This window comes from Haliotis asinina, chromosome 2 (genome assembly GCF_037392515.1).
Source record: "Haliotis asinina isolate JCU_RB_2024 chromosome 2, JCU_Hal_asi_v2, whole genome shotgun sequence".
Taxonomy (NCBI): domain Eukaryota; kingdom Metazoa; phylum Mollusca; class Gastropoda; order Lepetellida; family Haliotidae; genus Haliotis; species Haliotis asinina.
In genome coordinates, this window is record NC_090281.1 from 35,248,161 (window position 1) to 35,274,715 (window position 26,555).

At 41.2% G+C, this 26,555-nt stretch overlaps 2 protein-coding genes across 2 annotated transcripts; one reads left to right on the plus strand and one right to left on the minus strand.

Annotated features, from left to right (window-relative positions):
* Window positions 1-10,042: 10,042 nt before the first annotated feature.
* LOC137272504 (uncharacterized) lies at window positions 10,043-17,363 on the minus strand. Its single transcript, XM_067804889.1, has 6 exons — window positions 17,261-17,363; window positions 16,114-16,313; window positions 15,461-15,614; window positions 15,127-15,291; window positions 14,491-14,629; window positions 10,043-12,208 (listed from the first exon to the last, which is right to left on the minus strand). Exons 1-6 carry the CDS (start codon window positions 17,325-17,327, stop codon window positions 12,028-12,030), a joined length of 906 nt encoding a protein of 301 aa, XP_067660990.1. The 5' UTR covers window positions 17,328-17,363; the 3' UTR covers window positions 10,043-12,027.
* Window positions 17,364-18,079: 716 nt separating this feature from the next.
* Window positions 18,080-24,664, plus strand: LOC137272505 (uncharacterized). Its single transcript, XM_067804890.1, has 5 exons — window positions 18,080-18,306; window positions 19,006-20,280; window positions 21,150-21,355; window positions 22,568-22,917; window positions 23,661-24,664. Exons 1-5 carry the CDS (start codon window positions 18,252-18,254, stop codon window positions 23,848-23,850), a joined length of 2,076 nt encoding a protein of 691 aa, XP_067660991.1. The 5' UTR covers window positions 18,080-18,251; the 3' UTR covers window positions 23,851-24,664.
* Window positions 24,665-26,555: the final 1,891 nt, after the last annotated feature.

Consider the following 26,555-nt stretch of genomic DNA (forward strand, 5'->3'; position numbering starts at 1 on the left):
CTAACCACTTCATCCGCCTGTTGGCCTCTTATTCGCTGGCTTTTTGAGGTTGAGTGTATCTATCAGCGACTGGCACTTTGTTACTACATAATATTGAGGTTCAGTATGATTACACTACCATTTCTTGGATGTCACAACGACGGGAATGTCACGAAAATGTAATTTCAGAACTATATACCGAATAGGCACGACAAAACCCTTTCCACTTCGGTAAGAAATCTGAGTCAGTTATTAACACGTGAACAGAACCAGTCAGTCTTCATAGTGCTCTAATGAATAAACATCATTACGTTGAAAGAAGCCTATGCGATCACAGAATGAAATCTGTATTAATCTCGCCATCTGGATGATCCCTGTTAAACAATCAGTCAATGTGGTCAATAATTGGGCACATTAATCAGGCAATGTACACGATGACTGAAAATTTTGGGTAATGTACACAATGACTGAGCTCGTTAGGCAAGGTACACATGGACTGATTGTAGGCATTGACTGTAACATATGTATATATATATATATATATATATATATATATGTGTGTGTGTGTGTGTGTGTGTGTGTGTGTGTGTGTGTACATATGTTACAGTCATATATATATATATATTACCCATTTGTTTAAAGGAGAACAGTTTACTGAATTCAAGTAAAAAGGTAAATATGCTTGTCTATACAGTAGTAAGGCTTCGTATTTGAATAGATAATGAAGTTCATCTCTCACTGTATGGGTGTTACATAATTTACATATTCCCAACGTTCAGCTTCTGTAGGGAGTTGGGGATTGCTTATTCTGAATCTTAAAATCGGGAAACAAACATATTTTGGGCAGAAAGTGACATTTCTCAAATTCTATATTGGTTTTTAAGATACGATAAATAGAAGATTTGGAGCTCGGTACCATGAAAGTATGGCATTTCTGCAGAAATTGATCTTCGAGACGCTGTTCGATCTTAAAAGAAAGAAACTTAGTTGTACATAGAAATGTATTGTGAAATAGTTAAACCACAATCATTTATACCTGGGGTTCGCGTGAGTCCGGGCCAAAGGTGGCACCCGCCATACATATACGTAAAGTATTGTCAGCTGTTTACCTGAAAAACTTCGGAAAAAATGTGGTACAAGTCAAAATGGAGAGTTGTGTCGTTTACAGAGGCAACTGTCACAAAAGCCGTGAAATTTCCTCCACATCTCTACAATAAAAGATCGAAAGCTTTCCTGATGCCTTAAGTGTCGTAACCTTGATCTCAGAACGCCTGAACAAGAGTCGTATTACAATCTTTCATATTTTGTGCAAAAGAGTCTGCTCTATGGTATCTTAAAAGTTGGGAGGAGTAACCACCAAAGGCTTGAGCGCGACATGAAAGGGAAGTTGACTACTGGGAAGTTGTCTTGCAACCTTGTGGAAAGTTTTTGTCACTCCGAATCTTTATGCATAGATCAAAATAAGAAATAGTTGAGGCGGTCTCGCTGTTATTAGATCATTGCCTGAAACTAAAAGTAAATATTTTGGTCATGTTACCTTTTTCGCCAACCCGAGCATAGTAACAGCTCCGTAAGGAGGAAATCACAATTGGTGCCTATGGGGGTACTTACTTTATGTCTAAATGATTTACATCGAGATTTTAGAAAAAATGTGACCAATGAGGAAGTCCTGCATTTTTCAAAGTAAACCTCAAATGACATCTACTTTCATTTTTTAACAAATTGTAGACAGATATGTCTGTGGACAAATGTAGCATGGATCTTCTACTTTGACTGCGACACGGTGAGTGAGTCTTCACCTTTGACTGCGACACGGTGAGTGAGTTTTCATCTTAAATTGCGACATGGTGAGTGAATGAGTGAGTGAGTCTTCACCTTTCAGAGCTGTGTGAGTTCAGACATGGAATACTAAATGGGGCATGTGGTTCTGATGCATAGAGTGAGTGAGGTCACCTTCACGCCGCTTTTGGTGATATTCCAGCAACATCACGGCAGCAGACACCAGAAATGAACTTCAGACATTGAAATGAACTATCCCATCGCCCCTATACTGCGTTGAGATAATTCAAGACACTTGAGGTCAAATCGCGCAATGTGTTCTCCCAGGCACTTCGATCAATCTAGAATCTTGAGGTCACAAGGGCACTGGGATCACATGATACATCGGATATCACTCGGCACTTGGGTCCAATGAGATCACTCCAGACACGTGAAACCACACAAACGCTTGATTACAGAAAACAACTAAACAAAAAAGAAATGTAGTTAGTAATTCCCGTCTATAAAGAACGTAACTTATCACGAACTCAAGGATATAACGAACTCTTTGGGACTCGACCACTGGTCCCTTCAGTGGTCCGACCGGCCCGTGGTGTAGTGGTTAAAGAGTTCAACTGGAGATCGGAAGATCGCAGGTTCTATCTCCGGCCGCGTCATACCAGAAGATGTTAAATATGGCACTTACTGGCCATTGTCTGGCGGGTACAACAAGGACTGGTCAAGTCAGCATAATGTGGCAGTGGGGGTATTCATGCTAACTGCCGCGTGGTATTTCAGTGGGTTAACACTATAAAACCAGCTTAAGTCTGGGCTAGTACAAGCAGACACCCATACGTACTTGTCGTCAAACTTGTCCCTTGAAGTGGTCACTTGAAGTACAAGGTTCCTGAAAATTGCGAGACAGTAGAAGCATGTTATAAGTACATTAAATTAGGTTAACAACGAACTGTTTTGGACTCGACCACTGATATACTATAGTGAAAGCTAAACCTAGTGTTCCCATTATTTCGTTACTTCCGTAGTGCTTTTGCAACATATTCAACCTCATTGCTTGAACAGACATTCTGGAAGTTGGTGAGTCAAAAATGGATTGATAGATAACAACTTCTTGTTTATTGGATAGAGCACCCTATCAGTGTAGATTCTAACACAGTTAAAAGTGTTCACTTTAGCTTGATACCGGTTTACGAATATTCATACATCCCTTTAAACCGACACCCTTCTAATCCGACATCCGTCTAATCCGATATTCGAATTCTCTATAAATCGATATGTTTATTTGGTAGCGAATTTGTTCCTATATGATATCGCGTAAGAATCGCCCTCTAATCTGACACCCCTCTACTCTAATCTGACATCCTCTATTCAGAATTCCGACACTCAAATACAACACCAAAACATGTTTTAGTGCAAACTGACTAAGCCAATGCATGGTGTACTTTCCAATGAACATGCTTGGGCCAGCCAAGGCGTAATAAGATGCTCTGTTAACTTCTCATTACTTGCGAATTACTCGTTCAGTGGATTCATATATTGATGAAATCACATGTTACGTGCTTGTTATGATTAATTAACATTGAGACCATCTCAGTCTAGCACGAATATTGCATGTCAACACCACATGTCATATTATAATCATATGTCATGGTCAGTTACGTGACTGCAGGTCAATGGCTATCCCGCCTCTTACGAGACCGGGACTGACTTGACTCCAGATATAACTCTACATAAACATGCATTTCACAGTATTTGTTTTTATTTTGATTTGTGTGGGTCGATTCTGGGTTGAGTTTCTAAATACTCCCTATAAACCGATGTCCCTCCAATCCGACATTTGTCAGCGGTCCCGAGCGATGTCGGTTTAGAGGGAGCACACTGTACATCGAAACGTCGCTCTATGCAACAAGCAAGAAGTTGTAATCCATAAAGTTGCATGCGTCATTTTTAATTCAACATCAGCCGTGTGAACTGCAAATGATAATCACTATTGTATTAAATCCAGTCTGGTCTAAAACTAAATTATTAACATCACTCTGATTAAAGAAAAACATCAACAGACTGAACTTTCAAAACATCTCTAGATTTGTTCTCTGAAAATATACTTACATCGGGTTGTTCCGTAAACACATATCAACACATCATGTACGACAGAAATTTACATCAACTGGTCTATAACATTCGAGTACATCATCATCATCATCATCATCATCATCATCATCATCATCATCATCATCATCATCATCATCATGTACAAAAAATATTAACAGCGGTTGCTGCTACACTAAATATATCAACCTGGAGCTGTTCTACAACAAATATATCAACAAGGTTGGTGTTACAATGCATATATCAACCTCAGTCTGTTCTACAACAAATATATTGACGTTACATCAAATATATTTACAAGGTCTTTATGTCCCAACTGTAAGGTCAGCCTGTCCTCTGACCACCAGACTGGACGCGGGTCAGACAGTGTTCATGTCAAGGCATCCAGTGTAGTCTAATTTCAATATGTGGATTTCTGCAAAATCTTCTCAGAACAGCGAAGAAATATCCAGTGAGTCATATCTCACCTGAAGCTAAAAAGAACCAATCAACAAAGCAGCAGTTCAAATTGTACATTTTTAAGAAACGTTTTATTTTTATTTTTTTTAAATCGGACTTTATCGGAAATAATATGTGATTCAAACTAAAGTCAAATACCGTTTTGTCGAAGGAACCTGTGCAAATACTTCGAGTTATCTATGGTTCTAAAAAATCGTAATTTTTATAAATAGAAAAATATGATGCTACCAAATTTTACATTGAGGCAGCCATACGTACGATACATCATAGTTCGACCAAGTGTGCGAAATAACAACTGGTCCGCAAAACCCATGGCTTGCAAAACTCCAGTCGGGTCAGTAAATCCCCGTAGGTCACTGGCAAGACTGGCTAGTGGTTTTTCATAGGGTCCTTTTGTGAATATGTCACTCTGTCCGACTTGTTAAGTTATAATACACTTTTAAATCATACAATACAATGGCCTGATAAAAATGTTTACAGCTTAATGATGAATCTCGTATCATGCCGACAATATCTTATTCAAGGGATGGTATTCAACTGTGCATGGAACACGCTAAGTGATTGGTTGTGTATAGTTGCCATGAACCATTCATACGTTCAGTTTCAGGGCTTGCGAGTCTAGCGGGCATCACTTGAAGACATTGCTAGCCCAACTGGCTAGCCAAAGTTGCAAATGTTGTCTCAAACTGGCTCGGCCCAACGGTGTTTGTATTTAAACCATACCAATCCTAAACATCAGCAAAAGAAAGAAATTGGATTTGAACAAATATGATAATATACGATATGAAAATATTCTGTCAAATGAATTCTAAAACACAATCATGATTCCCGTAACAAACAGATTTTAAATCACCATTGGAAACCATTTCGCGCTTGTTTCACAACGTCAAACATGGATGACAACGTCAAACATGGATGTATACTTCTAAATCTAGTTCGTTAAAACCGCTGTTCGTTACAAGGGTATTCGATACTAAAGGCGTTTAGTGTACTTTAATTCAAAGGTTGGAATTTCTTCAGTAACCCATGCTTGTCGTAGGAGGCGACTAACGGGTTCGGGTGGTTAGCCTCGCTGATTTGGCTGACACATGTAAACGATTTCTCAGTTGCGTAGATCGATGCTTATGATATCAATCACTGAATTGTCTGATTCAGACCCGATTATTTACAACCCACTTTCATCTAACTGAAATGTTGCTGAGTGCGACGTTAAGCGATAAACAAAGAACATGTCAAAACATTGATTACAGAAAAGTCTCGTTTCCTGTTTACTTGGTTCTGTCCTATTGCGCAGCTTAATGCGATAACCAGTCCAGTATTTTCAGACCATGTCATTTAACTGGATGCATATATATTAAACAGTGTGATTTGATAAGTCTACGCAGTTGTATATTGCAACACTAAGCTCCTTCTAATCCTAGTAAATACGTCGTATGGCGTGCTATGTCGTACAGCGAGCTCTGATAAACAGGAACCTGGAAATGGTGGAAATATCAAAACGAGGCTCTGCCGCTAGAAAAGTTTAGCGGTCTCTGACGGAACTGATATTACATCAACCTCATTGTTCGTTACAGAACTACGCTCAATAAGTGCAAAGCAACACATAACAGGTTTAACCAGTGTGCCAGATACATTGTAAATCGTTTTACGACCTCATTAGACAGGGGCAATCTGTGATTCCATAGTTAAGGTATGCTGCCTCAACCTCGACATAAAGTAGAGAATGACGGTGCAATTAAAGTTTAAAATTGAAATTCATTTGTAAATACCATTTTCTTATGAAATAAGGAATTGGAATTCAGTTTAACCAGAGATGTTTGTGGTGTCAATTTACGCTTTCACACGAGAAAATTCGGATCATCTGAAAAGTAGGTCATTGTCTGAATAGGTTAGTGAGACTTATGTTTCGGTATGACAAAATACTTTATATCAGAACCATGTTAAACGCCTAGTTAACGATTCTGACTACTCTTTAAGCCAGCGCGGATGTGGGAGCTAATGGCGGCTCATTGGACACGCAATGACCAATGCATAAACAAATAAATGTCATTTATTTTCTCAGGAGATCGTGACGAGAAAGCAATGCGTTAGGACATCTGCTGGAATGGCTGATCTCATCCAGGGCACCTTACCGGGAAAGTTGTAAAACACGACTGCGAAACGGAAAATGAGAGACTATTCCGGTCCGACTGATGCTCCGGGGCTGGTTTCTGCGAGATTCTCATTAGCCGAAATGACCATTCCACGTGGAAAGTCACTCCAGAGATGCGAACACCCGACGGCGAACGGGACCATTGTTGTCTGGCGCGGCACTGCGGTCGGAAAAAAATGGAGGAATGTCTCTGCCACGATCCTTTACACCAGTTAGTTTGACAATGAAATGGCCCAGTAGATTTCATTACAGGCGAAGCAGTGAAGATGGCATCAGGCAAATGAAAGTTGATGGAAATTAAACTGAGTTCTAGCATTGCCAAGTCGATTTTTGTCAAAGAACATAATTCGGTTTTTCTTCTGTCAATGGTTTGTTATCAAACCCTTGCGTACCGCGACAGAGCAATCAGCAAGCATTTTACATGGATGGGCTTTGGAGAGGGTGATATTTTTCATTTGGTTATTAGATCAAGGGTGAGAAAAGGGGCTGGTAGCGAAAAGAGCAAAACGGGCTGCTCGTCAAAAGGTCGGTTTGTTTGCTTGTTGTTTAATGTCGTACTGTCGCGGTTTTCCAGCTATATGACGGCGGTCTCAGCAAATGCTCGTCCTACGTCTATCACGGGTTTCGTCACGGGTCTCAGCAAATGCTCCTCGTGCATAAATTTGGATGTGTTTGTATTGTTTACGTGTAAAACCACATGGCGTAATATTCCAGTATAAAAAGATTGTGTGGCAATTCAAAACATTGATTACAGAACAGTCTTGTTTCCTGGTCACTGGGTTTCGTCCTAATGCTCAACTTAATGCGATAACCAGTCCAGAATTTTAGACTGATTGGTTTAACGGGATACGTAAACATAAGTATGATTAGTATGATTAGTATGATTAGTATGATTCTAAGCACTTGCATATTCCAACACTTTCTAATCTTTGCAAACATGTCGTACAGCCTGCTCTGTCGAGCAGCGTGCCCTGACGGACTGAAATCGTGGAAATCTCAAAACGAGGCTCTGCCGCTAGAAAACATTGGTGGTCTGGTACTGATTTGATATTATATCAATCTCATTGAGCGATACAGAACTCCACTAAAAAGCGCAAAAAACACATAACAGGTGTAGCCAACGAGCCGGATGCATTGTGAATCATTTTACGACCTCATCAACCAAGGGCAGTCTGCGATTTCTTAGTTAAGAGATACGCTGCCGAAACCTCGACATAAAAGATAGAAATACGGCGTTATTAAAGTTATTAAAATTCATTTGTAAATGCAATTTTCTTGTGTAACAAGGAATTGAAATTCAGTGTAACCAGAGTTGTCTATTTTCACTTTCACTCGAAAAAATTCGGATCGGCGGACAAGTAGGTCATTATCTGAATAGGCTGATGAGACTCACGTTTCAGTTCGATTCCATCCATGTGTAAAGCCCAGTTCTGGGTCCCCGCCGTTATAATGCTGAAATATTTTATAAAAGCAGCGAAAAGGCATGGTTACTCACCCGCTATTAACTTATGATCTAGACCGTATACACATTCAATAGCCAAGAATCTCATTTCACCTGACATTGCCTTCATGTTGTAGCACACGCAAATTGTAGCGCAACAGAGATTAGAATGACCGGTCTTTCAAAACGAGAGTGAAGTGCACTTTATTTGCATAAAGGAAGACTGGTCATTTTCCCTTTGCTACGCAACCCTATTTGCGCTACAGTTTGAGTGTAGATGTAAAGTACTTTACTGCTAGATAAGTATTAGATGAGCCAGCACAGTGAACGTGTTTGTGACAAGCAGGCGGGGCACATAATCTAGACGAATACACTAAGTCTTGTTTGCTTCAGGGAGATTGGCGATTAAACACGTGCAATACATGCTGGCCGTGGCGTGAAATCAATACCACTACTGTTTAACACGTGTGTCGTGGAAAGATATAGTTCAGCAAGACAGCACCACGATACGATTCGCACGAGCAAATTGAACTTTAAAATATTTAGACGACAACCTGTGTTCCTCTTGTTTCAAATGGAATGTTCTGGAGGGCGTTCCCATATATGCAAATTGGGGTCATTTGCCATTTGGCGCATCTAATGCTTGCCAAGCAGTAGTTTGTTAGGATTTTGTTTTGTGTTTTGACGTAACGTCTTTAAAGTGATTTGCCGAGCGCTTCCTGTGTAAATGACTCAGCGATTCGGATCAATTGACCTGAAAAGGGTCTTTGTCAGAACAGTTCCTACAGATGTGTACGTGTCTGCATACAGAAATACATCCGAACACAAAATCCAAATACCAAAATGTGCCCGGCACCCTAAACGGCGGACGAGTCCATATTTCGCAACCGAAAACCGAAACCGTAATTATGAACGGTGTGTGTTCATTTCTTCTGTAACGCAATGAAATTCATCTAATACAACGGTATAACAGTTCCGATTAATGCACAGTGGACTCGTTCTTGGATAGTTTTTTGTACTCTGATTTGAGCAAAGGTATGTTTCTGCATACGTACCTAGGGTACGCATCTGTCGTACCCGTGCCGACAACGACCCCCTCAGAATCACCTGGCAACAGTTGAAGAAACGGAAGACAGTACCGCATGGAACTCGGGTGCCAATTTCCACTGAGTGAGTGAGTTCAGTTTTACACCGCACTCGGCAGTATTCCAGTCTTATGGCGGCGGTCTGTAAATAATCGAGTCTGGACCAGACAATCCAGTAATCAACAGCATGAGCATCGATCTGCGCAAATGGGAACCGATGACCACCAAGTCATAGAGTCTGACCACCCGATCCCGTTAGTCGCTTTTTTCGACAAGCATACTCGCCTTGTATGCCAAGCATGGGTTTCTGAAAGCCTGTTCTACCCCGGACCTTCACGGGTTCATTTTCCACAGGTGACAGCTGTAAGGTCATTACATGCCTCTCCTCAAATTTTTTGATAAATCTGTATCCACGATGGCACATTGGTTGGCTATGAATGTTACAAGGGCGTGTTGTAGATGTGTTCTGCATGTAATCATCAATGTCTGTATTCTTTTGTTGTTATCTGTTGTTCAATGTCACACTCACCAATATTCCATCACACGACCATTGTCGTTAATCATTCTAATCTGTAAGTAATTGATATCATGTACGATTCAAGAGAATTTTGCCAGAAAACTACTCTTTGACTCAGCATGTTTACTGTAACAAGCGAACTTCCACTGTCTGGCCAACGAGCAGACTATCCTTAAGTTCTGATATCACAGCATATACCTTCTGCATATCCAAGTGGCGTGAACACTCTAAGCAGTGTGAAATTGTTTCACGAGTAACCAGCAAATATATCACAGTAGTGTGATTGCCATATTCCAGTCCGTTTGGTTTCATTTGAGATCGATACATTGCTCGCTAACTCTACACTGTCACCCACAACCACACACCAACTAAACCATGAGGCCACTGAAGAGTGCGAGTTGCCAGTTGCACGTGTTAAAATGAAAAATTCACTAATCACGCTTGCTGAATACGGCTGCCCCACCAGCAAGTATTCCCCTCACCTCGTAAAAGAAAATAGCAACAAACGTGACAACAAAATCATACTCGTTTGCTATAGATTTTACTCTGTTGTCCAAAATTATGAGACAAAACTTCAGAGTTGGTCTGTCGATTTCAATTTGTGCAATATTTTGTTTTGTTGCAGTTGTCAGATTTTGTATTAGTGAGCAATTCAACGCTCCAAAATGAAATATACAATAATGCATTCTTCAGCCATTCCTTTCGCTTTGGACAGTTGTTGACGGCTCGAACGCACGAGTTCCTGTTTAAGGAAACACACAAATAGCTAAATAACTTCCAGTCATTGCCGTAAACATGCTATAATCGGCAAAAGCAGACCCATTTTATTTTTCGGTCCCATGATTTACTTATGATTCCTGTAATATATTCCAAAGATTGCTGCGGCAGTAGAGCGGAAGGTCGCTGGTTCGAAATCCGATCACGTCATGCCGTGAAAGGTTTATTGTACTTCTTGTCCTAATGGCCCGGTCCTGATCTAGGGATAATAAACTGATAATACATGTACTTTATGCCCAGGACCAGTCACATCCTACTCGCAATTTAAAAACACACACCAGTATTTAAAAGTTAACTTTGAAATGAAATTACAGAGACTGCCCACCAGCCCGTGGCAGAAACAGCATATCTTAATAACATGATGGCATGGCTCGTTGCTTCTCCAACCGTCTTCGCCATGCCTGTGGCTTTGCCTCAAAGGTCAATCCATGGTACGACCCTGAACATGTCTAGGGCGTCATGGAAAATAATGATTTTAAACTTCTGTGAAACAGACCCATATACAGCATCAGAAGAATTCCAGCCAACCTGATTTTGTCCCTTTTTGATAAAGCCAATGAATTGAATTATCTGCCCCTTTTGACAACAACGTGATTGGCAAGATTCAGGAAAAGCATGCAAAATATGCGGACAACGCTTTCAGCGCTTGCATCCCAGATACCCAAGTACACTGTCGTCAGGTGTCCATTGTTCTCGGTGCCCTTAGTTTGGTAGCTCCTGATCTCTTGGCGCAGTTCAGGAGAGTGCCCGGGTTCTCCATCGGGAGCACAGCCCTTCTGACGCTCTAGGTAATGCAGAAGGCTGCAGTGTTGGGGAATCTTCATATTCTTCGGAAAGTTCTTGGTGAGTTCGACTACGCAACGTTTCCTGGCAGAAGTCCCATTGTCCCACTGGGCTGCGTGTAGAGGGGGCGAGGGCCCTGAGCTGATGATGAGCCTTACCAGCCTGGCTGTGCCAGGATCACCCGAACCCTTCCTGTTGCATTTTTCATCTTAATCTGTAAAACATGATAATTAACGATTTCTATACGGTGCTCAATGGTGGTGAAACCACAATCTGAACATTATTACCCTGGATAACCAAAGCTGCCTATGAGGCGCCAGAGGGTTAATAGTCAAATGACTTATCCCACCGGGTACCCATTTTGTGCTAGGTGGCAATAAGTCAAGGGCTGATGCGTTCCAAAAATGTATGAATAATGGTACATCGGTTCATTCCGACAGTATCATGCCTTTGTGGATTTTTTTATACCATGAAATAGTGGCGTTACACCGAACAATGAGTGATTTTAAACTAAGCAATATTCCAGCTATGTGGAGACGGTCTGTAGATAATTGAGTCTGAACAAGACAATCAATTGATCAACATCAACCATACGATGATATCTGTAAACGAAGTCAGGGAGCCTGACCACCCGATCCATTAGTCGCGTCTTACAAAAAAACAAAAACAAGCACGGTTATCGAATCCCACACCTTCACGGGTTACTGCGAATGTGAAAATGCAACCAACATCATTGTGACCACTGATGTTTTAAATGTAGAAATGTTTGTCACTAGCTCATGTGCCTATGATCATCCAAAGGTTCATTCTTGTATCAGTGAAATAATTTTTTTTTTCATTGAGTTTAATCACAATAAGAGCCGGAAGAGAAAAGGCATGACAAGTTTAAATCTTTTATAAAAATATCGTCACATACAAGGTTTGATATTGCTATAACTGTGATAATAAATTAATCCTGTCCTTTGAACAATGTGTTCGTCTTAGGGACGAAGTCTTTGTTACATCCGTCTGTAGTGCAACAGTAGTGGCATGCCAATTCCCCCGAGTAGCCGGTGTCCAGGGGGATACATCTCTGGTCATCAGAGGTCTGCTCCCACCATAGCCTCTCACAACGAGGCTGTCCAGCGCACCTGTCAGTACCAGAACCTTGTTAATCGGGACAGTTTGATGTAACCCGGATGAATATGTAAACTGGGCCAATGTAACTAAAGATTTATTTGTTTGTTTTTTCATGCCACAATCAATATTACAGCTGATGGCGGTCTGTAGATAATCAAGTCTGGACCACACCATCCAGTGATCAAACAACACGGGAGCATCGATCTACGCTTTTGGGATACGAAGTCATGTGACCACGAGACATGCATGGGTTACTGAAGACCAATTCTAACGCGGAGCAGATGACTTTCGATGCAAGTGCATGTATCCTATACAAATTTACATCCAATCAAATCGTATCGTATCAGAGTTAGGCCTAGAGGCATTTTGATAACATCTCTAAATTAAGGGTCAGATACAATTTTGAGGAATTCGCTTCGTGTTAAAGGATCCATGCTCGCCTCAGACTGGGGTTATTTCAAATACTCCCAACTGGGCATGTGTGAAAATTCTCTCTATTATTTCTTGTCTTGTCCTTGTGATGACTTAACAAGATCAGGTAAATATTTCTACACTAATGGTTTTGGCTTCAATTCAAATCTCCAAGGTAATCAGACTTCAAATAACAGATTTAATCAGCTTATTCTCGACTGTTCATAAATACATACTACTTTCAAATTATTCAACTCTCATTTATACAATTACCATTTAATGTAATTTTGTAGATTTTTTTATTTTATTATGCATATCATGCCTTTGTGGGAATAATCACTTCTGTTATTTGAAATTAATCATTGATTGTGCTGTGCTATATGTGATGGAGCGCCACTTAAATTACAGTGCGTCGTAAGCCGTTGGCCTGTGCCAATCCATGTTCAGGCTTTGGCTACATTTCATAAATAAAATATGTTCACAACGTATACTTTCTTTTGTGCGTCAGTTTACATTGATAGTGTATGAACAATACGTGTTTTGACAGATTCCCAACAATACATATATATCTTTTTTCGATGAAAAATATAAGTGGTATTAAAATAAACTTTATACCTTTTATAATTAGTACAGACTAATAAGAACTGACATTCATCTTCCCTAAAGGTAAAATACCCTGCATACAATATCAGAGAATCCTTGGTGTATTGCTGTGTCCTATTGCAATCATTAATCTGTGTGACCTGTGAAAATTGTTATACTGATGTCCGTAACTGACTCAGGTTTACGTCAATTACACAGCTTCCAGTAGATGATAACGGTTCCTATAACGCATAATGGAAATATCTAGTAGACAGACCTATGATAATAAAATGATTGTAGACAGCAGCTGGACGTACGTATCAACGACAGTCTGTCTTAGTGAAATTAGAAATACTTCTTAATCCGTGGCTAGACGTCCATTGTTCCATAACTAATAATATATCATATTTCTTGTCTACATTACTCGGGAGTACCAGAATAATGGACAGGGCATGATAGCAGCAGAAAATCAGCGAATTAAGTTAGTAAACATTTTTTGGACCATCTTAAATATTTCAGATTTATTTGAGTAATGTTTCAGTTTAAACAAGTTTCGTAGAACTAAGGTTGTAACGGTTTTATAGGCACACATGAAAACAATTTTGAACTTTGCAGAATGAAAGATGAATTTTTGAGGGGAAAGGTTTGGCTGGTGTCTCTACGGTGACAGGAGGCGGGGACAACGAGATGATGATGATGATGATGATGATGATGATGTGTGTGTGTGTGAGAGAGAGAGAGAAAGAGAGGGAGAGAGAGAACGTGAAAGAGAGAGAGAGAGAGAGAGAGTGAAACGGGGTCTAATCTCGCCTTCAGATGATACATCGCTCACATGCGGAGTAGGCTAGCCTTGAATCGTACGCACGTCACCCCGAAGGTCTGGGGGTGATCGACCCGATGTCCGTTTCTGGTGGCACGCGCCGCGAATATTGCTAAAGGCCACGTCACTAAGTCACTCTCAGTGAACCCGCTCACATACAACAGGCGTGACTAGCCAAATATCAGTTTGGTGGTCAAAGTACCTGAGGTGCTGTGCATTGAGTTCAGAGTTTTAGTCATATTGGAAGCATTTCAACCACATGGCAACTTCAAGTTATAATTTTTGATAGCTGTACAATGATACACTGTGATATTGTATGGCCATAAGATATGTACAAAATGTCTCACATATATGTGATATGTTTTATAAATTCTGTTAATTACTAGTTCCGAACTATCAAAAAATAGTAATAGAGGAAAATGGAAAATTAAGACTTTATCGGATAAACTAGAGTTTGAAAAAGAAATTGGAGCAACTTACTGTTTTACGTATGTCGTTTGGCCTTGAGCGTCCTTCGTGATCGAGTTCATGCAGAAGGGTTCCGCCGGTGGGCACGTCATCGTCTTTTCCATGGAGGGGATGATGCCGCATGGCCCGCCGCTGCACACGTTGCACACAGCTGAAGTAGACACAGACGTCGTCAAGAAAACAACAGGTGCTGTTGTTTGTTGGTAGATTGCGTAACGACAATCTTAGTGTCAAACCCAATTGGTCATTGCTTCTCATGTTCTATTAGGACCACATCAGGCTATTATTCTGCACCTCTCATGAAAGGATGCTGAAATTTCAATGTAGCAATTTGATTTTTATTCAAGATGCTGAATAATAGCGTAGCGTGGCCCTAGCAGGCTTCCGTACTCATGCTAACACCATTGCAGACTCAGTAGAAAAGGTGAGTGGGTGAGTGAGTACACTTTTATGTCGCATTTAACGATATTCCAGCAATATCACGGCGGGTTACACACATGTGGGGAATCGAACTCGGGTCTTCAGCATGCTTTAACCACTAGGTTATTACATCGTCTCCAGTAGAAAACAATTACTGTGTTCTCTGTGCGCTATTTCTTGGAAATATGGTTACAAGGAACAGGTCATGTGACCTGGTCCTTGATCTACCTGGCACAACGGTCTGTCTTGTTGAGGGTGGCTCAGATGCACGTGCTGTGGATTGTTTGGTTGATGTTGTGTATTGGTTGTCTGTTGTGATGAACATTCCTGTCGTGGCTTCAGGCAGTGTCTGCGTGGAGGTCTGTTCTTCGCGTGTCGTCTGCGCGAAAATAGCTGTAATAAGATATACATTTATAATTACATATTTTGTAAGGAGGAGAAATGTAATGCCTGATCATTTCAATATGACCCTAATCGCATTGTTTTTGTTCGATTGTTGGGAAATCTGTTTATCCGGTCGGAAAAAAGAATACATACGGCCAAGTGTAGCTAGCATACGTACATTGAGTGGTCACATGCACTGGCATATACCGTATTCGTTGTGTCTGTATGTCATCCATATAGCACGCCAGCTGAATGTTCCAGGCCAAGCCCACTGTCGCACTGGCGTTCGCCATGTACAAGGTGTTCGTGAACCACACCCTACTTTTACTGACCTGAAATTCAAGGAGTAACAGAAGCAAGAGAAAATCAATAACAGACTTCAGTTAGCAGTATTGTAAACGAAGAGCTAAAAAGAAAGGAAACCGTGTTTTCTTTCTCTTTTTCCCTTTATATTCCCTACCTGACGCGTCCTCCTACTAGGGTTTGTTAAGACTCAGTAGAGGAGTGTAACGAATAATGATGAGACTAAGTTTACTTAGACAGGACTTACGAAAGTCTTGCGCTAAAGGTGATCGTAACTCCCATCCTTTAACATAGATTTACGGCAGTCCTGCTATAAATATGCTCGTAACTCCAACACTTTATCACAGACTTACGAAAGTCGTAGCGATAAGGTCATCGATCGTAATTTCCATGCTTTAACATGGACTTACGACAGTCTTCGCAGTGAGGTGATCGTAACTCCGATGTCTTAAACTAGACTTACGACAGTCAAAGCGCTCACGTCGTTTTGTACAAATGTATTTTCACTCAAACATGGGGTGGACTGACCGAGATATCCGTGTTGCACGCTCCATACGGGTATCTGAACACCAGATCATGACCTTCCATTCTTCCTTTGCATATTTCTGTCCCCAGAGAAACGTCATCAGCAGTGGATGATGTCACGCCGTAACCAAATGACGGAATGTCCAACTGGATGTACCATCCATCTGTTTGACATGCGTAGACCAGGTTTGTGTTAGAAGGAACTGCAAATAACAATAATGTAGAATATATGATTTATCTATATGATAACAGCGTTTTCCCGCCCTTAAACCTCTGTGGATTGTGAGTCAGAAGAAACTGCAAAAAGATATGTTTTTGACAGATGATAGTGTTTTCGCGATCCTTAACCATCTGAGCTTTGTGTCTCAAATCTCTGTCGTAAGACCTCAAGGGGGAATATTCCCTTTGTATTCTATGCCTTTGTCTCATGAAACGACTCAGTGGATCTGGTTGAAAGACTTGATGTTTTACATGGTACTCGACAGTGTGGTTCGTTGCGCACTGTATCAATCACTGGATTGTTTGGTCCAGACTCGATAATTTTGTATACCATCTATATTGAATTTATATTGAATGGTTCTCTGTGATAATACATACAAAGATATTTTGTCATAGTCGTGATTATTCGAGACATTGTGTGCGAATAATCACGTTTAGCCATATCACACACCAAAATCGTCCGTTACTAAAGACTGAACTCAGTCAAATACGAACTAATTAAATTCAGCTTAATACCGACTATGACAAAATATCTTTGTATGTATAATCACAGAGAACCATTCAATATAAATATACTCCCCCAAACCCACTGTAAATATGACCTAGTGCCTCTAAGGCAACACATCCGTTAGATTTGGTTAGAACTGATCTTCCGCAACCCAGGATTGTCGTGAGAGGCGAGTGATCGGATCGGATAGTCAGATTCGCTTGCCTTGGTTGGCACATGCCATCGTATCCAATATGGATAGATCGATGCTCATGATGTTGACCACCGGAGTGTCTGGTCTGGACTCTGGACTAGAACAAAATTTGATTAGAATACAGTATTTGTTGGCAGGGAAGATACGACTTAATAAGTCAAATGTCCAGGCTCGATGACGTTTTCATCGGTCAAGAAACAATATTTGCAAGACTTTTAAAGTTTACTTACCTGAACTTGAAAATGGAAGAAATGCAATGGTTAAACCAACAGACAATATACTAGCCCTGTACGCCATGTTTCTGTCAGTATGCGTCTACCTTCACAGTTAAGTGACTTTATCTCGTGAAGATAATTCTTTGCTTGACCTTTTTCGTATCAGTCTAACCTTAAAATGCTCTATTATCGAACAGGATCCCACACTTCACTTAAGGTGAATAGTATAGTCTTGCATTCTGTGTGGCTGAAGACACGGGTTTTACAACAGAACATGATTCTTCTAAGTTGACTGATTGAGTCCGTTTTTGGAACTATTTCAGCAATAGGGCACAGCAGGAATGGGCTTCGCACATTTTACAATGGAAAGCGAACCTGGGTCTTTGGTGTAACAAGCGAGCGCTTTACCCACTAAGCTACGTTACCGCTTTTCGGCTTTGGGGTAGGTGTGGGTGAATGAATGCTGTTTAATGCCGCGTTTAGCACGAATGGGGACATCGGTAAAACATCTGAACCAAGCGTTTTCTAAGCCAAAATTTAATTTGTGAATTGATTTCCTCATGCTCAATGTGAGAGAAGATCCCAAGCGGTTCATGTAGTATCGGTTTGACCAATTTATGAGTGATTTATCGTTTAAATGAAACTTCAACCAATATTCCAGCTATATCAGGCCAGGGAACACCACATGTACTTATGATGAGACTCGAACCCTGACCTTTAGTCAGAACAGCAAACACATTAACCACTAGCCTATCATATCACGACGTGAAAGAAGATTAACCATGGTCCTCAACCCTAATCCTAATATAGATCATATATCACAAGGAGACACTGTCCTTGAGGTCCTGACCATATCAACTAGATATTGTATTTGTGTCAGTCTCGTAATCACCCTCACGACACACGTCTATCAGTGAAGGTTACGGTGCACACTTTGGTTGTTGTACAAAGGCCCGGCATATTCCTTAAATGTCCTTTTCCAGTTGTTGTTTACTTGCAAGCAAACATGATCATTCTTAGACTGGCAGCAGTTGGTTTCGTGCTCTCCAGATGCTATGTTGGTAAGTAATGATTTAGGTTACTCGGGTTGATAAATGGTCATCAAGACTGAATCTGATTTTTGTGATTTTATTCTTCAGATTGTATTGTGACAATTTTTTATACTTGCCGCTCATATGTGATCCTTTGAGAAACTTTACAAATGTTCCTGGCTATAGAAATTTGTCCTGCTTAATGGTGTGAGTCTTTACCACTTTAGTAGCCGGAAGATTTACGATCCGAGATTATCATGTTCCGGATACAAATTTGTAATTGAGTTTAGTCTTCTTTTTCAAAATAGACGCTAGTTTATTGTCTTATGTCTCGCCCTTTCACTCAGTGTCACTACCCACGTTTTGACAGTGCCCAACAGCTATAGAGGGCTTATACCATTCATACTGCGTATATTACGGGACAGTGAGATGATATTGTCGATACAGCGTTTTACACATTTCGTTTTCGATTCCCCAATATGTGAAGACAACTCCTGTCGTGAAATGAGGACAGACTGTCCTAGATCTCTGACCTAAATCGGCACATCGATTATGACCGCATCCTGATCACATATGCCTTTGCTCGTGCTTTCTTCCAAAGGTGCAAGTGATTCAGCAATATGACCCCAATCGCCCATTACCAACAACTAAGATCAGTTTACCTGATCTACCTGATTAACTCTTATTCCTGTGACCATACCCTGCTGAATTGTACTCACATATCCACAGATTCAGCGTCCGGATCCAGTGTAGGGACGGACTTCACAATGGCCTTCTTCCCCTACGCCTCCCAGAACGTCAGTTCCCCCATTGGAAGCCACATCTACATCACCTCGACCAAGTCCGGCTACTGCAACATCGACTATGCCGTTGATCCATTTACAAGGTCAGTCGGGTATGTAAAGGTCAAGGGTCAACAGACAACGAAGGTCGCCATTCCAGTTTCTGCACGGGTGTCGTTTGGGGCCGTCAGGGAATTCAGTGCAATTCGGATTTCTTGCTCAGTTCCGGTGTCTACGTACGCGTCCTATAGTTCTTCCGGTTTTCTGTCAAGCGTCATGTTGATTCTACCCATATCAAGTCTATCCACGGCGTATCATATCCCTGGGTTTCCTGGCAACGGTTTTGTTGGAATAATCGCAACGTCTGATGACACCAGGGTGCATATTCAATTGCAATCAATTGCAGGGTTTATGCATGGTAACGTGGCGAAAGTATCAGGGGATTACATAGATGAGACTCTTTCGGAAAACGAGATTCTGTATCTATATTCTCCGTCCAGCGACTTCGGGGGAACCACCGTCAATTCAAACCAACCAATCGCTGTGATCTCTGGATCCAGCCAAATCAAAGATGGCGGCTACGTATTGAGCGACGAATTCAGCTCCGTACAAGCACTTCCTTTGCATATGTGGGGAACAGACTTCATCGTCAAGGAACCAGCCAGATCAACCTACACCAGACGGTTTACCAGAATCATAGCAGCGACGAATTTAACAGTCGTAAATAAAATAAACAGGGGATTCACGCAAGCTGTTTTCACGGGCCTTGGGCCAGGAAAGTATATAGAAGATGAGCTGAATTCCACCGACATCACGGTCTATTTTAGCTCCAACCCTATATCTGTTACAATTATAGCGTATGGCCCGAACGGAGCTTCGTACATCCCTGTTCCGTGCCTAACTCTCTACCAGACGGACGCTCTTGTCCCCAATTTTGACACATCACTTGCGGACGTATTTGTGACGACGGAAACAAAAGAACTGGGAGGCATGCAGATTAAAAGCAACAGTTCTGTAGTTCCGAAATGGGCCAACATGTCATCCGAGGTCCTGCCATATTCTGTTACCGTAATGCCATTGTCGATGACGTCATTGATGCATCTCCAGCAGACATCTAAGTTTGGGGACTTCTCGGCGCAGGTTTTCGGTTTCACAGCTAACAAAAGAGAGTTCGAGGTGAATGTTGGGTACGGGGTATATACCTCATCCCCGGGTCTGCCAGGTAAGTGTGGAGTTACTTTACAGAGAGAACTTGACGGCGGTTTTTAAACCTTTTTTCGTGGACAAATTTTCGTAAAACCCTTTCGCACATTTTAAGTTATATCAGGGGCTGACTACTGCGTTAATTCACTTATTCACTTTTCGTATGACACGTGAAGATGGAAGATATCATAATAATATATTGTTCATGCAGTCACAGCGTAAGAAATAATATAACCTACTCTGAATACAGGTTTATATTCCCTTCCAGAAATATTGTCCAGGGCCCCGTTTCACAAAATCCTCGTGAATCTATTAAGATCTCGTAACTTTTCTCGTAGCATTTGTACCTCCTTTGTTACAGTATGCCAGGTGCAAATGCACGACAAAAAGGAACGAGATCTTAAGCTTACGAGAGTTTTGTGAAACCAGGATCGGGGCGTATTCATTCCACAGGTAGTTCGCAGTAGAGTTAGTATTGTTTTACGTTTAGCAATATTCCATGAATGTCAGAAATTAGCTCTACTCATTGTACCCATTTGGGGAATCGAGCCCGGGTCTTCAGCGTGACTAGCGAACGCTTTATACTCTAAGCTAGCCCTTCGCCCCGCGAATCATATAGTAGTTAGGTGTTGGGACAGGAGTTTGGTACGTTATTATTGTTTCTTATTCTGATGTTGTTGTTGTTGTTGTTAGGATGTTTGTTTCAATGCCATAAATGCGTATTTCTTCCAGTGAAGGAGAAACATAATTTCATTTCACTACAAAATACATTTTTGAACGATATTCAGGAGTTCAAACGTTCAGTGTAATTATTGTGGGTAAAATTAATATCAAATGGTCGTCTCTTACAAATTTAACGTTACAGTTCGCAATTTCTTTGATATATAGGTATCGAATCCAATCCAGTTCACCTTGCCTGTGACCGTGACAGATGGGAGATAACTCTCAATGCCACAGCATTCAGTGGCAGCCAGGCCTACCGTCCTATTTTCAGCAACGTGACTCTAGGTGGAGATCCGTCCTGCACTGGGTTACTGCAAGGTGACCGCTTGGTACTCAACGCTTCTCTTCAGGACTGCCAGACTAAAACAGAGGTGATTTTAATATCGTGTTAAAGATACGGATTACAGCTCACATATCCAACATTCAGAAAATTTGGAACAAACATGTACCAGGTAATACCATTCTCATGGGAACGAGGCGGGGTGGGCGAGTTGGTTAAAGCGGTAGACTAGTGATCCAGCGAGGTTGAGGTGTCTGGAATCGAGCCCACCTGTAACCTAGTGTAAAAACCTTGGAACTTTGTGTGGGCTGGTTCTTTCCGTGTTGTCACAACCCCTAGTGTACAGTGCACAACCCTGTGCATCTAAAAGAACCCATGAATCCGTTGGTAGATGACCAGATGGTGGCCACATGAATACGTGCAAACACCTAGTTGCGGGTACAGCAACGTGCAGTAAACGTGGACAAAGTACTGTGACTATGTGTCCTTGTCCATCCTGCTGCGAACTGGGTACCTTGTTAGTATGAGAGAGCCACATTAAACTGGATGCGCCTAGTGGCAGCAAAAGTTGTATACTGCCCAGAGAGTTGAGAATGATAAAACGATGTGACGTTGAGATGAATATCCAAAGATTGAGGGGAACAAATATCAGCGCCTTGAGCATGCACTAGTTGCATTGATATATGTGCTATATTAATATCCTATAACAATAAATCAAATAATAATAGGATATTGGTCCAATTTATAGCTATACAAAGATATGGATTATATTTCATTAAGGGTCACGTTTCGTGAACTTTTACCTGACTGATATGAAGTCTACTTTAGCCAAATCGAAATCACTATTCTGAAACTTTACGGCTGAAATTTCAAACTCTTGACTTCCAGACAATATTTTGAACATAGTATGACACATTTTTTCAATTTGTCAGTAACATAGAGTTTGTTTAGTCTTCATACACAGCAGATCGCAGCAGATCGCAGCAGGTGACACCAGAAAGGAACTTCACACACTGTATCCATGTGGACAATCGAAAACGGATCTTCAGCGGGATGAATCAACGTTTTAGCCACAAGGCAACCCCATCGCCCCTAGTAACTCCCGTGTCTTAACATAGATGTAACATAGATGTATGACTGTGTTAGCACTAAGGATGTTTTGTACGGCACCCTGGTATGCAACACTGGGTGCACGGATAAAATCGTTTTCTGGCGCTGCCCGAAAGGTTTTGTCATTTCATTCGACTAACTTTAGAATATAACCCCAAGTCACTCACTCATCCCAGATGATTCGGTATTGCAGACGGTGGAAGGTCAAACCATGTACAAGAACACACTGACGTATAATCAGGGCTGGCACTATAACGTCATCTGCTCCCTAGCAACCTCAAACGTGTCTGCCACACAGCCCCAGGTCGTCAACGTCATCGACGTTCGTCAAGGCAACATCCCTACCGTTGTGGAGATGAAGTTGTTCAGCGACTACGACTTCCGGCACGAGATTTCAGGCGACTTGAAGTTAGTGAGTGGAAGAACGGTATATCTGGAAGTGTCCATACCGTCGGACATGGGTCTTAGCATTGTGGTCAGCGACTGTTACACATCTGAACACCCTGACTCGACCACACCATTGAGACACTTGATCAGAAATAGGTGAGAGTTAAGATGTTACACAGCGATAATGAACACCCATACCTAACACCAGTGAAGATCCTTGATGAAATTAGTCTTCAGCAGCCCATGATTGTAAGAGTCGACTAACGGGATCGGGTGGTCAGGTGGTCAAACAGTTTAAAACGAGATACGGATTTTTGCTCTTGAAAAGTAATACGACACTGGAAGATGTGTCGAGGTGTGATAGCGTCATGATTCATGATTCATGATTCATGATTCAAACCCTGACATCATTATTGTAATAATATCTTAAGGCTCCTGTATCACAACCTTCGTTTATTAGTTTATTTTTGTTTGTTTGTTTGTTGTTGTTGTTTCTGTGTTGTTTTATTTGTTCATGTCTATCAGTCTATCGGGAAAATTCAAGTTTCAACTTTCAGCAGGTTATATACTGGTGTGTTGAGGAGAGTGTGGACGTTGGAAATGGAACCCGGGTCTTCGGCCCGACGCTTTACTCAGTATTCTAACTTGTCACCTTTCCAATGCCCCTACTTTGGCGGTGCGGCAGCCTAGTGGTTAAAGCGTCCGTTCGTAACGCTCAAGACCCGGGTTCCATTCCCCACATTGGTACAATGTGTGAAGCCCATTTCTGGTGTCCCCGCCGTGATAATGCTGGAATATTGCTAAAATCTGCGTTAAACCAAACTCACTCACTTCAGTATCCCTGCTGTGCTCTGCTAAGGTGCTTTAAAATTCACTTCCGCCATCTAACTGTTTTTCAGATGCGTCAACGACAGGTCAGTCGGAATCCTGTCCACCAGTGCGTACGGGCGACGGTTCAGTTTCGCTGCTTCTAGCACAACCATGGAGTACGTCAGCTGTGACGTACGTTTCTGCAAGACAAATGACCTCAGTGAACTTTGCCAGCCGGAGTGTCAGTTTTACATTGGGGGCCCCGGCATTGGCAAATAGACAGACGAAGGTCATTAGGACAGTGGATGTCAGGGGTCATGCAAGTATTCAGAGGGTCAGATGGGAATATTGTAAATGACTTGTGGGCGCAATACGACTTAATTCCTGTAATTATCAATGGCAAATATTCACAGGGTGTCAAAGTACTAAAATATTTGCTCACTCCGAAAACGTATATACATAGTCCTCATGTATATACTGGGATTGCTAGCATGTAAAAGACACTTGTGGCAAGGTAAAAGTCTTCTGGTAAAAAATTTAGAAAATAATTTGCATTGTCCAAACACTGTATCTCATCAAGAAACAGTTCTAACATACTTTTTAAATCAAATGCTACTGGCACGTCCTAATACATAGATATATTTAGTATTTTAAAAAATACGAAGATCTTAAGCGATATATTTCAGATACGGCAAAATAAAATCCACTCAAAACAATAAAGCATACAGATACATAGAAAACGGGGAAAAGTGACAAACGGACTGTTCATTTCTCGGTACTGCGGGAGAGAGATTTACCGTCATATTTAGTTTCTTACGAGTCTTATAGGCACAGGAATGTCTCATTCCAGCTATATGGTCTGTAAATAACCATATCAGGAAAAGACAATCAGAAACATCATGGATATCGATCTACGTAATTGTGGAACTTGTCATGTTGATACTATACCGAGAATATTGTGCTTTGTGTCGTGTGGATATGTATAGACTATAATGCACATCTATGTGAATGCGTTTACATGTGGTGGTATACTTTGTGTGGAATTACATTCCATCATCCACTAAAGACAATAAAGTTTCGGCAAACTGTGAAATGTTGTTTTGAAAAATATGGAAATTGTTCACATGAGCGAGTGAGTGAGTTTAGCTTTACGCCGCACTCGGCAGTATTCCAGGTATGTGACGGCGGTCTGTAAATGACAGACCATCCAAGGATCAGCAGCATTGAGCATCGATCTACGCAACTTGGGATACGATGATGTGTCAACCGGCGAGTCTGACCGGCGGATCCCATTAGTCGCCTCTTACGGCAAGCAAAGGTCACTGAAGATCAATTCCAACCCGGATTGATCTTCACTTATTCACATAACTGATAACGGTTTTGGAATATTTGACTCATAAGAAAGCAAGCAAAGTCCCCTCTCAGTGACCAAACTTTTGTTTCCACCTCTATATATTGTGCATTGTGTCATTAATTATTACTAATTTATTCCTATTTGGTAAACTCAGGATGAAGTTATTCACGCCAAAAATGTATTAACCTTGGCTGACGCAGGTCAGCAATTTGAAACAAAATCGATCTGTGGTCTGCATTTCACATATTTTACAGACGCTTCGGTTGATTGCGTATCCTCGAAATTCTATTTACAGTTCCTAATGAAGAACGCCAGTTTTGTTTAACGCCGCTCTCAACAGTATCCAAACTATGACAACGGTTTGAAAATAATCGAGAACGTTTCACTAACGTTCCGGAGAACGTTCCGGAACTAACTCAACCCCTCTGGCCTTGTCATTCTGGGACAAACTAAACATACACATCCCTGCTAAACTGGAACAAGGGGCGATGGGGTAGAGTACTGGTTAAAGCGTTCGCTCGTCACGCCTAAAACCCGGGTTCGATTGCCCACATGGATACGAAGTGTGAAACCCATATCGTGTGTCCCCTGCCGTGATATTGCTGGAATATTGCTAAAAGCGGCGTAAAACCAAACTCAGTCAGTCAGTACACCGGGAGAAACACAACCCCAAATCCTGCTACAGTGAAACTTATTCAAACTTATATTCCTGTCATTCGGGAACTAACTGTTAAATGCTCGTGAAACTAATCCCTGATAATAAGACACAAAGCCTTTGTTCTCCCCAGGTATTAATTATAACGTCTAGTCTTGTATCAAAGATGGGAAGACCCTGAGCAAAGTACTCCTGCGGCCCACCTCACTGTCTGCGCTGTGGCTATTCTCAAAAGTGTCTAATGAAGAACCTTGCGGGCCAATGCTTGGGTTATTCGTTAGTAAGCGGGGTTTGATTCAGTCATTCAAAACCTTTGTCATTATTATATTATTATTACTATTTTTTAAACTATGTGGAGTCGAACCATGCAGCTGGAATCACGAAATAAAATCAAACCAAAATGAAATTTAATCCGAAAAGCACATTTTTCTATCCTGAGGTACGCCACCTGGAAATTTCAGACAAAACTGACCAGTGCATTTTGTATGATCGTTCGAGTTTTTCTTATATTATCAAAACCAAACACACGCCAGGTGGAGTATGGTATAAGTATGGTTTTAGCGATATTAAAGCCTTCCAGCAATATCACGGCGAGGGACAACAGAAATGTCTTTACACATTGTACACATGCGAGGAACTGAACCCAGGTAATCGGTGTAATCAGCGGATGCTTTAGCCACTTGGCTACCTCACCGCCCAGGCGGCAGTGAACAGTTTACATGATGTCGTATTAGATATGCCGAGCTTAATGTGTTCATCAAAAACATTCTTAAAACCTTAAATTATATAGTATTCAGTTTCAAACCAACAAGCTGCGAGGTTTGTGTGAGGAACAGTCAGTAACGTGTCAGATACTGAAATAAACAGTGACTAAACTAGATTTCAAACAGTAGATTACAGTTTCTAACATAATATTTGGTTGTCAGTATTTTAGACTGAAAAACATTTACGTCTGAATAAAAAAATGAGGACGGG

What these genes read in the sequence shown, in the direction of transcription:
- LOC137272504 (XM_067804889.1), bottom strand. Translation starts at nt 17,327, where the DNA reads ATGGCGTACAGGGCTAGTATATTGTCTGTTGGTTTAACCATTGCATTT. An exon ending in AGTGCATGTGACCACTCAAT is followed by an intron (nt 15,292 to 15,460) that starts GTACGTATGCTA and finishes ATCTTATTACAG; the next exon opens with CTATTTTCGCGCAGACGACA. An exon ending in AAGACAGACCGTTGTGCCAG is followed by an intron (nt 14,630 to 15,126) that starts GTAGATCAAGGA and finishes TGTCTACTTCAG; the next exon opens with CTGTGTGCAACGTGTGCAGC.
- LOC137272505 (XM_067804890.1), top strand. Translation starts at nt 18,252, where the DNA reads ATGATCATTCTTAGACTGGCAGCAGTTGGTTTCGTGCTCTCCAGATGC. An exon ending in CTCATCCCCGGGTCTGCCAG is followed by an intron (nt 20,281 to 21,149) that starts GTAAGTGTGGAG and finishes TTTGATATATAG; the next exon opens with GTATCGAATCCAATCCAGTT. An exon ending in AGACACTTGATCAGAAATAG is followed by an intron (nt 22,918 to 23,660) that starts GTGAGAGTTAAG and finishes ACTGTTTTTCAG; the next exon opens with ATGCGTCAACGACAGGTCAG.